A 12,654-nucleotide genomic window follows, 5' to 3' on the forward strand; every position below is an offset into this window, starting at 1 on the left:
TGAAAAAATATTTTTATTATATGTAGAAATTTCGTCACAAATTGAATTTTTCAATTTTAATCAGGTTTTTAAAAGCGGTCAATCGACGTTTAAATGTACACTAATAATTTTAAAAAAACCGGCACTGCAATGCGTCCGAGCCTCTATTTCGCGCCAAAGTACTAATTGTAAAACGCATGGGTTTATTTGCACCATATAAACAAGTAGGCACTGGTGGGACGTATTCGAATATCAACTTTATAAGTCAAAGGATTGGGTATAAGTTCGAGTGGGCAAGTGATATCCCCCTTATTCACAAGCTGTACAAATTGACACCGTTTGCATTGTGAATTTTGACGCTATGTAAATGACATAAGGGACTATTGTCAACATATAATTTTGGGAGATTGTATCTTCGGGTGTGGCCCATCGAATATGAGATGTCATGAAAATGATTTCATTTATATTGATCAAATTAAAAAAGAAGTATGTAAGCAGGCTTTCAGCCAGGATCAGCGGTCGGGGCCGACTAAAGGATTAATGATGAGTTTTGAGATATCGTTGGGCCAGATGAACATTGCATCGCGAGTCGGGTATAGTTAGATGGATGTTAATGCATGGAGTTTCAAATGACTTTCATTGCATTGTAAAGAACGGTCATAAACGCCTAAGAATGATAGGCTGTATCACTAACATTATAGAGTTGAAAATCGTTATTTGCGCTACATTATGAGTTCTTAGCAGTACCAACATGTTGAGTGAAATGCTAATAAAGATAAGAGGAAGTGTGAATGTCTGCAAGGAGATTATTATAAGGGCGTTTTTTTATACCACTCGTTTAGCATATTCGTACAATTCATTATTACAGAGCACTAGGTCAACTATAAATATCACCAAGTGAAAGAAGTTACATCCGCTACATTCTACCAAGTTTTGGTAGCGTAGGGCTCCTTGTGAAAGAGTTGGTCCAAGGAAGCACTGCCGCTATACATATTTCTACTGACAAGCAGTAATATGAGCATTAATGCGTTCCGGTTTTCAATGGTAAGAGTGCTGGTGAAACTGAAGGTATATATGACTTGTCAACTTATGTTTTATGGTGATGAGTGCAGGGACAGTGCCACTCAGATTGTGATTCAAACCTTTAGTGGCAAATCGCAATCTGCGTTGACAAGTCACATGTGCAAGTAATTGCACCAGCACCCTTACCCTTCCAAACTGGAACGCTGCTTGGCGGCAGAAATGCTAAGGTGACAGTACCTCCCTCGACGAACTCTTTCACAAGGAGCTGTAACTGCTCCTAAAATATTTGACATTGACTAAAGTTTAGAAGTCCAAAGTCGGTTTACAATGGGCTATGGAAGGAAAACTATATAGAAGGTGGCTTGTATATCTGGGCAGCTTTTATTTTACGTTATCAAGAAACAGACGAATAAGTCGTGCGCCTGGAAGTAAGCGAAAAGCTTATACGTAGTACCCATAACAGTCGAAGTGGCCACTCAGGGTTTTCAATCCCAAAGATACGAGGGGCATGACCACATTTGTCAACAATAAAATGATTGTTAAGCATAGAAAATTGTAAGTAATTGCAAAAACAGTACCGATTTCTTTTGGAAAGTAGGTAAAGGCGTTCAGAAATGTAAAGTTAGAAAGAAACGGCCATCTTTATACGTGACGTCATATCCTTAATGGCCCATTACGATAAATAACGCTAGTCTTGCTAAAAACGGATGAAGCCCTTGTTAATGGTTATTTGTCATATTGGGGGCAAAACTACAATATTTAAAGAAGATAAGACGAGTGTAAGACAAAAATTTACCAACGATTGGCTTTTACGCCCTTGCTTCCCAGAGGTATCGATGTACCCTTGTACCGTTGTATACATAATATGTGGGTTGGTGGAAGTAGTAAAAACACCTGGAATCAAATACCCTATGCCACAAAAGCCCAAAATAATAATGTGCTAAACAATAACATTAATTACCTAGTCTCAAACAAGGAAACTCCTTGTCGCCGTTGGGTAAAAGGGCGCAGCACTACAAGTACCAGATCAATAGAATTCACTCCGGGGCATTAACCGTAACACTCAAACCAGAACCAATTTACAAAAGTTCATATCCTAAATACCGGGAACTGAAACCAGGATTCTCCATCCAGCGTTCATAAAAACCATTTTCGTTCCGTACGAATTTGAAGCGCCATATTTAATATTTATCGATGTCTGAACGTTGACAATTTTGAATAGGTACGTTTACACGTTTAGAGAGATTTAATTTGAACGCGCCATAATATATTTAATTAATGAACGCAACAGTAGGAAAAAAAAAAAGAAATTACTAAAGTAAGAGGGTCAAGAATTTAAGAGTGACACACAATGGAGTTACAATATTGCGGGTAGCGTGTGTAACGCTGAAGAATGAATTTTATGTTCAAAATGAATTTACACAGTTTTGTGAGCATTACTGCGTTTCGGTTTTGAAGGGTAAAGGTGCTGATGAAATTACAGGTACATGGGACTTGTCAACAACAACAGTGGCAGTGCCCTTCATCAGGTCTGCGATTTAAAACTCCGAGTGGCATTTCAACTGTCATGGATAGGCTTAGAGCTACGGTACTTATATGGAAAATAGGGAGGGTGCTGTACGTGCACCAAGCGGGGCAGCTCACGCAAGGCAATGAAGTCCGTGCAAACGGGCTGATCTGGGGACAGGACCTGACTGATTACGTCCCTGTGCAGGCTTGCTTGCACAGGTTATAGTGTCCTTCAGGTATAATCAAGAGGTTGATAAGGAGGGTCACAATACACGAAACTTATGTAGAAAGATATGGGACTGTCACGGATAGGCAAGTCCCCTCGCTTGAGATCATAAAAAACCCACCCGGACTTTAATATACAAATACCACATTTCTACTACTCCTAGTCATTGTAACGGAATCAGAACGTTTTTGTTTATAACATCAAGTGACCTTCCCTATTTTCCAGATAAGTACCGTAGCTGTAGGTCTGTCTATCCATGACAGTTGAAATGCCACTCGGAGTTTTAAATCGCAGACCTGAAGGGCACTGGCACTGTCGTTGTTGACAAGTCCCATGTACCTGTAGGTACATGGGACAAGTTCCGCTTGCAATTTCACCAGCACCCTTACCTTTCAAAACCGGAACACAGTAATGCTGACATTATTGCTTGGCTGTAGAAATAGGTAAGGTGGCTGTACTTCCCTGGACGAACTCTTTCACAAGGAGCTCTACTGCTACAAAAACTTTGAATAGAATAAACGTAATCTTAAAACAATTTAGCAGTCTTTGGAGTCAGCAAGAAGCCATGAAATGAATTATTGTAAAAGAGAATTGATGGTGAAATTATATATAAAAAACAATGGCAACTTATCAACATTATGTAACTACTAACTTGGACTCAATTTGTGTAACATTAAGGCATACAAACATTCAATTCTTCTATGCATTCGTAGTAGCCAAGGGCATGGGAATTTGAGAATGGCACACACAATCGTATACAATAAATTCATTTTTATAGCTTTGTATCTTAGACAACGATATAACCAGAAATAGAGATGAAATGTCATTTAATTTGTTTGAAAACTATTCTGCCATATCATTACTGTGACAACTGCGCTCCGATTGGCCAGCCCGAGTTCGAAACAATTGACGGGTGTCGTCAATTGTTTCACTTCAAATCGACCAGTTAGCTTGAGCTTTGCTATAATAGACGAAAATTGCAAAATTACATATATAATATTTAATTACCGATGAAATTTGTTTCCGTTTGTTGTAATTAGATGTTTTGCTGTTTTCCCCACACCACCGAATGGAACAGCACGCCATTGTTAGAGATATTATCCTTATTACAACAAATACAGAATATTTTTGGAATATACGGGGACGTACACGCAGGTCAGTTGTTGGCGCTGTCTTTATTTCAGTGCAAATGATAGTTGATATTTATATAGTGATGTATCACTGACGATTTACCAGGAACGTATGGCCCTTATTTACTCGATTTAGTTATATACTCGATGATCTTAGACGACCTTAGTGGTCCAATGATTTGCCTTGTAAGGAGCTGGCTTATGCTGTTAACAGATGGACTACATGTTTGCAGATAGTGCGTGAAGTCGAAGAAGTTGATAACGACTTCACGCATTAAATGCATGAAGTCGAAACCGACTTCTGAACCCGCGACCTGCACCGCACTGTTGCTCTTACGAACTACTATAAGCTACGGGTCAAGTTATCGAGTAGTCGAAATTCTCAGCGTTTTTTGTTGGACATTTTTGTGCTGGATTTTTACATGCATGGCTTAGAATAATAACGCATAGAAACCTAGTCCGCGCACGCTAATTGAGGCAAATTGAAGCGCTCCCAATTTGCCTACACTAGCGGGCGGGACGTCAGTGCTCAAGGTCAACTTGCACCGCGAACAGCTCAAGAATTTTAGCTAAAAATGACGAAATGTGCGGTAAATGAGTGTAAAAATACGTCAGACAAACATAAAATAGATACTAACATCACATTCTACAAGGAAGTAACGCGTTTCAACTTGTATTTTTATATAAATATTCACTAAAACCGAAAATTAACCTACTACTAAAACTAGCCTACATGAATTTGATTTATGCCTCACTTGTGACAGTTCGTTTGATATGAAACTATCATTATATGCGTTATTATTCTAAGATGCATAGTAAGTGAGTGAGACTCAAAAATACATAAATAGTTGGTACTGTATCAAGCACTACCATCGTTCAAACGAAAATGTTTTCTGTGGCTGTTTGAAAAGCAATCTCGGAACGTAGGCTGTTTGTGTATCTGTTCTGTGTATATTTGGTATTGTGCAATATAAATTTACTAATATTGTTATTATTCAATTTGATTATTTTCATGAGTAAATATTGTATCTGTCAAATTTAATTTATGATTATATGTGTATTTGAATTTTTTTTTTAATTTTGGTGTTCTATTTCTGTGACAGGCCATGGCAGAATATCAGCGAGGGCTATGTACTTAATTAGCATAGTCTTCAAATGCTTAGTCATGGATCTTTTTGATATGCTTTTTTTGCTTACTTGTTTTAATTTTTTTTCTATTATTATTATTACATTTTCCTATTTTTTTCTGTGTTTTTTTATGAGCGAATTGTTTGATATTTTATAATCGTTTGTACTTTATAATGTATTTTGCATATCAAACAAATACGATTTTATTTTATTTTACATATTTTTAATAAAATAGTCAACATAAACTAGATTAAATCAACAACAACCTAAGAATCAATTTCCGTCAAAATTGTGCCAAAAAAGATTATAATAGGGACTCCATTCTTAGAAAATAACAAGCACGTGCATTCGAGGAAGTACAATAAAAAAACGACCTTACTGTAATGCAATATTACTCACATTACAACCGACTCTTCACATTGAATATAGTGACGTGTAATACGTTCTCGGAACACTTTCAATTATTATGACTCATTCGTTGAATTTAGACGGAAGCACTTGTTATTCTTAATATGCGTCTATATATTACGTAGCCTTACGTATACATATATAGGCATGCAAATGGTCATTATGTGTGTGTAAGTGTACCCGAGAATTTTTTTCCAAATTAAGTATCTAAAACATTTTTACAACATGTATAACCACCGCTCATCATGTCTATTACTTAGCATAAGAATGAACAATAAAATACGTCTTATTGTAACATTGTAATATGGAAATAGAATTCTTTTTTTTTTTCACTAACATAAATATTCTTGGCATTTACAAACAAACGAAATTCAAACGTGTATTGTTTTGTTACTTTCGTTATCATCCATAATAATATTTCATTTCCGTTTTTTTAACCAGAATGTAGCGAACCGCTTTTTGATATTTACAAAAATCCTAATTTCAAACAGGGAAGATGACTAATGTAATAATTTATCTCATGAGAAATCCCAAGCACATATATAAGACTGCAGTACTACCAATTAATATGTTTTAATTCTAATTCCTTCTAATTCATAAAAAATCAATATGTTAAAATAATTGTCATTCGTATGTAGGATAAATTGGAATAATAAATTGAATATAGGAAATGAAACTATTTTTCCGGATTTAAATCGCGTATATTTGTTTTTTCAAACAAACCGACGTTTCGGGCCCTTTACAGGTCCCATGGTCACGGTTGACTGAGGTGGTACAGTCTTCAACCAGTTAGGCCTAATATTAATGCAAACCACCCTATTTTTTCACTATAGTTACAATAGTTATTAATTAAATACCTTATTTATAATTTTACAAAGAAAACATCCATGACATGCTCGCAGAGAATAGGTTGGATAAACCTACACATTCAATGAAGTTTGACAAACCCTAGGTCCTTGCAAAAGAAGTCCGTTATCTACCCAGGATGCTGCGAGAGGCCATTGAAATTAAAAAACATCCTAATTTCAACAGGGAAGATGGTTTCTCCGTACCACCAGTTTGGGATCCAGTATTTCCTCTAATGAAAAATCCCAAACAGACATAAGACTGCAGTACTAATTAATATGTTTTAGTTTATTCTAATTTCTATTAATAATTAATAATAAATTAAACTTAATAAAAATTCATTCAATAAAATAATTTGTAAAACTTAATGTAGCGTAAATTGGAATGTTTTCTTTGTAAAATTAAAAATAAGGTATTTAATTAATAACTATTGTAACTATAGTGAAAAAATAGGGTGGTTTGCATTAATATTAGACATAACTGGTTGAAGACTGTACCACCTCAGTCAACCGTGACCATGGGACCTGTAAAGGGCCCGAAACGTCGGTTTGTTTGAAAAAACAAATATACGCGATTTAAATCCGGAAAAATAGTTTCATTTCCTATGTGTAACAATCGCGAAAACCTAAGAACTCGATATAATAAATTGAAGTTCGAAACGTGAACTTGTTTGAAGAAAAAAAATAAATATACGCGATTTAGGCCAAAAATGATTTTGATTGAGAATAATCTACTGAGTGAATCAGTAACGACGATCGTTAAAGACAACATTATTCTTATTTCATCAAAAACTAGCAACCTATTCTCTAATTTACTATCGAATACAGTTTACTTCATTATTTTATCATCGTTAATTATCATAGAATTTTTTTATTACTTTTGTTCTATTACCATGCAATTACTAATATTACTTTTTTACATTACTTTTTATATTTCTAATCACTAATACTTCGATTGAAGAACTTGAATCCAAGGCCGTGAAATATATTTCAAAAAATAATAATTCTGACTAAAGACGGAAAAAAACTGCTTATAAATTTATAACGTTAAAAGGTTGTACTGTACTTATAAAAATAACTTTTCACATAAACGGTTTTTAGTTTGAAACTTACAAAATCGTTTAAGCCCCATAGACTTCATGTTAAAAAAGCTTCAGATAATACGTTTATTAATAAAACAAGAGTTTTATTTATAACACTATTGTTGATAATGACGAATTAATTTGTTGAGGAAACATAAATGACGGGTCTTAAAAAAAAAAATTAAAAATGAAATTGTAGAGTACTTAACAGAACAACGCTTACAACTTAAAATTCTAAGCGTGTTTGTGTTTATGACGATAAGCAATTTTTTTCAGTGCTTTTCGTTTAAATGCCACGTCTATTTTACCTCTAATTCCTACTATGACTAGAAATTAACCAATCAGATCCAAGAACATTGCCAGCCTTCTGAGCACGATGCCCCGAGGTAGAAAAATTTTATATTTTTATCTGCTGTACCATATTAAGCATGTTTAGCATGTTATTTATAGACGTATTCAAATTCATTCAAGATAACTGTTACTAAGTAATACACATACATAACACATTTTAGAATCATTCAGCTAAATTACATTACACAGCAGCTAACTCACTGGTCAGTTTTTATTTAATCAAATAATCAACTGTACAAAAGCTGTTAAACGCTATTCTGGTGATAGGTATGAACATGGCATAAAAAATGCATTAATAAGAAATAATAATTCTACGGTAAACATTATTGGTGACAAAATTCGTTACCATAACAGAGCCAAAAGATAGGTTGTAGCCGTTACTTAAGGCTATATACAGAAATAACCCTCATCTCTGCATTACCTACATACTCCCATTAAATTACCTCAACAATCAAGGTTATTAGATGTTCCTGTAGTTTTACAATATAAATTGCTGTTGAAAAATAACCAGGTATTCGGTTAATAGCAAAATTATGCTTTTTCGACTGTAATACTAAGTTTGCATCATGATCTTAATATGATTTGCGTAAGTCAGTTTGGTTTTTGTGCAATTTTTTTTTATAGGCTAATACTTTGTTTTATCTAATAAAAAATGTACAATTTTTTTTTAATTTATGTTATTCCTTTTTTAAAGCTTTTTTAACGTTGGTGTTTATTTATACATTTTAGCCTATAAGAATATGAATACTTTCGAGTTGTCTATGCTATAATATGAGAGCAATACAAATATTATTATAATGAAGACAGTACCAGTTATTGTTGTTGTGCAGGGCTAGATTAAGGGTCTCACACAATATGTTGAGTTTGTGTTCTAGGTTGTACATGTTACAATAAACCTAAATGGCAGTGAGGGACAAGTGAACGCATAAGTTTGTATCTCGTTAGCTTATTCCAGAGATTCGTGTGGCAAGTGCAATGTTGGAAAGGATGAATGGACGATAAAAGGCTGAAGCTGCTAGATTGATTTCATAATGTTATTTGTGTTGTTATTATTGTAGTGAATTTTGTATTGCAGAGAAATCTCTAGACGATTTTTGCTCTGCAAATATTTAGCTTATACAATATTGGCAACAGCATTTTATCACAATTTCAAGTGACGGTATGGTCAAAATGAAGCATTGTTGTGATTTTTTTCATTATAAATAAATAGAGGTAAGGAAAAACTGAGTATTACATTTCAATTGAGTAGTGTTTATCTACAACTTTAAATTCAATATAGACCACATTATCAAGCCGGCCTGAAGGAATATTTCTTTGTGTTTGTTAAATTTTTGTTTCAATAATATTATTATGACATATATCAAACTAATGGAGTATTTTCACAAAAAATATGGATATCATGGTATTAAAAGCATGATATTCAATATGATAAATAAGGATCACATTGTTTGCATAATTTTGCCCATACCATAAAACAGTGAAACATAGACATTAAGAAATATAAATTTCAAAGACCTCCAGGATAAACTCCTCCCTGCCACATCTTGAATAAAAGCTGCAGAAAAAGAAATAATTATATTTATTTTAAAATAATTAAGTAAAGGTATACATACACATAGTGTTGTAATTTGTTGTTTCTTTGGTGTTAATTTTTTTGGTAGCCGTCTTTAAAGATTGCACTGCACTTACGGAGAACTGAACTCAGATAAGCTGAAACAAAGAGAATAATTATTGTATTTTTGATGTAAATAATATTAAAATTAAATATTGTCAGACATCATCCATAATATTACTATAATGTTAGTAATTAATTATAATATAAGGAAAAAGGAGGGTGTATAACATATATTTATACATACACATTACATATAATTCCGGATATGGGTATACATGTTGAGTATTTCCATTTCATATTTTTGGCTGGGGCCTACACACACATATGCAATCATCTTCAGGATTATGTTAGTCTGCAGCGCGATCAGCACCTCATTAAGTACGCCTTGTTACGCATGATCGCGAAATTATTAATACGGGTCAGACAAATGTCACACACAACAAAGCCTGAAGATGTTATATTCAACATTTGCTGTATAAAATTGTTTCCAAAATTTTCACGTTCCTATTGCGAGAAAACCATAATCTGCATTCTTGCATTACCACTACAGACTTTATTTAATAGTTACAAGAGTAGTTAAAAAAATATTCTATTTTAATACAATGATGATTAACAAAAACATAAATTGTTCTAAATTAATACAATGTATGATTCACAATATACAAAAGTAGTGTAATCTGTGACTTGTGAATTCCCCACACGCACTATACATGATTGTGACAAGTAAAAACGTGCACCGTGTCAGTCTTTATTGTGATCAAGCATGTTTCTCGATATACATGCTAGTTACCCTAGAAAAATGTCTGCTACCGCATGCTCCTGAAGTTAGTTACCTTACATTTGATAGTTATCATACATTTGCTTGTTACTTACTGGCATGGGAATTTGACAACTGTTTATTTTTTGATTTGTGTATATTTTCTCCTTTTCAATTAAAGCATGCCAAGTTGATTTACTTTGACTTATAGCCTTATTAACTAAACCAGATAGTGGCATAAGTGTTCAATCCTAGAGCACCAATGTTCACTTTTGTTACGATTGTGACAGCTCCATGTGAAAGAGTTCGTCTAGGGTAGTACTGCCTGTCTGCTGTCAAGCAGCAATGTGAGTACAACTGTATTTAAATTTTGAAGGGCAATGGTTCTGGTGAAACTATAGGCATATGGAACTTGTCACTTTATGTATTTATGGAAGTTTTTATAAATTTTTTACATACTTTGCTTAAAATGCTTGATGATAAAGATAAAAATCATAAGATTGTTCTAGACTCAGTTACATAAAACCTTTTTATGATTATCGGCTTATCAATTGTTGATGACACTTGTTAAACAATAAAGATAAAGAAGACAATGACAGTATCTCCATTCATAAGCAAAGATAGGTAAAATATATTTAATACAATAAAAGTAAAGAAGCTTTGGCACTGGGCAAGAGTGACAACAGAATGATGATTAGGGCTCTCATGGATATTGTCGTTTGATTAAGCAATGTCCAAATTCAAATTAGCAGAGACTAGCTTCTGCCGTGAAGTGGATGGGACTATTTTACACTATCTTAGCCAAACACAAAAAAAAATCCTGGGTGATTGCTTGGTATCTTGGCTTATTCGGTTAATCATAACCTAGATGATATTGCTTCCATGCAATGCTGCTAAAATAAAACCACAACTGTCAAAACTGGCAAAATTAACAAACAGTGTTGAAAATTAAAAAGCTTTTTTTTGGATCTAAATAGCTTACATGTTTTTACCAATCAAGCTAACTTGAAAGAGCCTCTCGCAACACACGCCAGTAACAGCTAAGCACAGTAATGCAGTGCCTATACTGACTAATTCTTCCCAACACTATGCTTCAACCGATGATCAACAGCCCCTACTGACACAATAAAAATGGAGAATCGAGCTAATTTTTCAGACTCTTTACGGGTTCCATGATCACGGATGAAGGTCGTGAAATGATAAATCATGGAAAGCTACGAATTCTGGAAATTTTATATACTTAGGTGTGACTCCCTACAGCAAGAATAAGTTTTGACGCTCATGCATTAAGACTGGGAATTAAATTGGCTCAGTATTAGAATATAGAACAAGAGGAAGCGAGCTTTTTTTTTTAACAGATGGGATAGGCTCAAATACTAAAATTTCAAGTTGAGGAAATGGCGAGTCTTCAACTTTTTTAAATATTACGAAATTAAATTATAGCAAAAAAAAATGCGATGAGAAGGATTTTGAAAGAGTGAAGACAGTCTAATCCTTCAATATCTAAATACTGAGGGACCTGAGAAACAAAAATTTGTTTCAAAATTAATACTAAGTGTATACCTACAATGTATGTTTTCAAATTATGTCCAATAATCAAATTAAGAAGTTAATCAGGACATTCCGCCCAGTCGCTTTAGTGCCGTGTCAATGTCCATGTTTCGGCGAAATAATTTGACACTAAGGACCTTTAGTACATAGTAAATATACTGTTATGAACTTCGTAGTTCGTACATACCGACGTTTAAAGGTAATTATTATAGGAAAGAAACATCATTTTCGACTAATTATGATGAAATTTCGAAGGTGGATCTGGCACCATATTAGAAGCCTTTCGCGCATAATAGTGATTGGTTCATTTATATTGTTAAATGGCTTTCTTTCGATTATTCTAGTATGCAGCAGATTCTAGTTTACAGCAGAAGATATATTTTCTGAATATCTTTGACAGGGAATACCCCACATTGTTCACGGAAAAGTATCTGGAACTCGATAGAACATACGAGACGAATGGCGTAATAAATCATCGATCTGTTTACAAAATACGAATTTAGAATGATATAAAATACAAGAAACTAACCCTTTTATACGCTTACTGCCTGGGAAATCGCAAAACTTCCAGAAAAGAAAACAAACACTTAAAAAATCGAACAAAATTATTTTCACAGCACAAAAACACTCGTCCACTTCCGATTCTATTCAACAATAAAAAGCACATAAAAAGCACAAACCTCAAACCACTATTTTCTGTTTCGAGTGTCGAATTCGTAACACAGTTTGCGTGACTGTTATTGGTCAAAAACACGATTCCCTAATTTCATTGGTGGATAAGAATCCATTGCGTTCATTTAGGTTGTGTTTTCTTTGCACTCTTCATTTTCAATAATAACAGACGTTGCGAATAGTATGATGTTCATTTTTTCCATCGTCTAAGATGATGTTAGCATGGCATTTATTTACATGGGAAACTTACGTATTTTTAATGTTAACTGCAATGATCTTGGTTAGAAACTGTTATTTGTAATAGCTGACTGTATATGTGTATAAATTTAACAAATAGCAACATTTTCCTTAATCTATATTGTTTATGTTATTATCAAT

At 33.8% G+C, this 12,654-nt stretch overlaps 1 protein-coding gene across 2 annotated transcripts in view; it reads right to left on the reverse strand.

The window, feature by feature from the left end:
• Nucleotides 1-9,378, reverse strand: part of LOC113236097 (protein lifeguard 1-like) — a 34,478-nt gene extending 25,100 nt beyond the window's left edge. Inside the window, exon 1 of one of the 2 annotated variants that reach the window (XM_026472084.1) lies at nucleotides 9,295-9,378. In XM_026472084.1, the coding sequence (XP_026327869.1) occupies nucleotides 9,295-9,298 (4 nt within the window). In that variant the 5' untranslated portion in view covers nucleotides 9,299-9,378. Of the gene's footprint in view, nucleotides 1-9,196; nucleotides 9,237-9,294 lie in introns of those variants that run through there. The other variant, XM_026472083.1, reaches the window with a different exon arrangement.
• Between the last annotated feature and the right edge of the window lie 3,276 nt (nucleotides 9,379-12,654).

The sequence above is a fragment of the Hyposmocoma kahamanoa genome, unplaced genomic scaffold (assembly GCF_003589595.1).
Source record: "Hyposmocoma kahamanoa isolate Upper Pololo Valley unplaced genomic scaffold, ASM358959v1 89, whole genome shotgun sequence".
NCBI lineage: Eukaryota > Metazoa > Arthropoda > Insecta > Lepidoptera > Cosmopterigidae > Hyposmocoma > Hyposmocoma kahamanoa.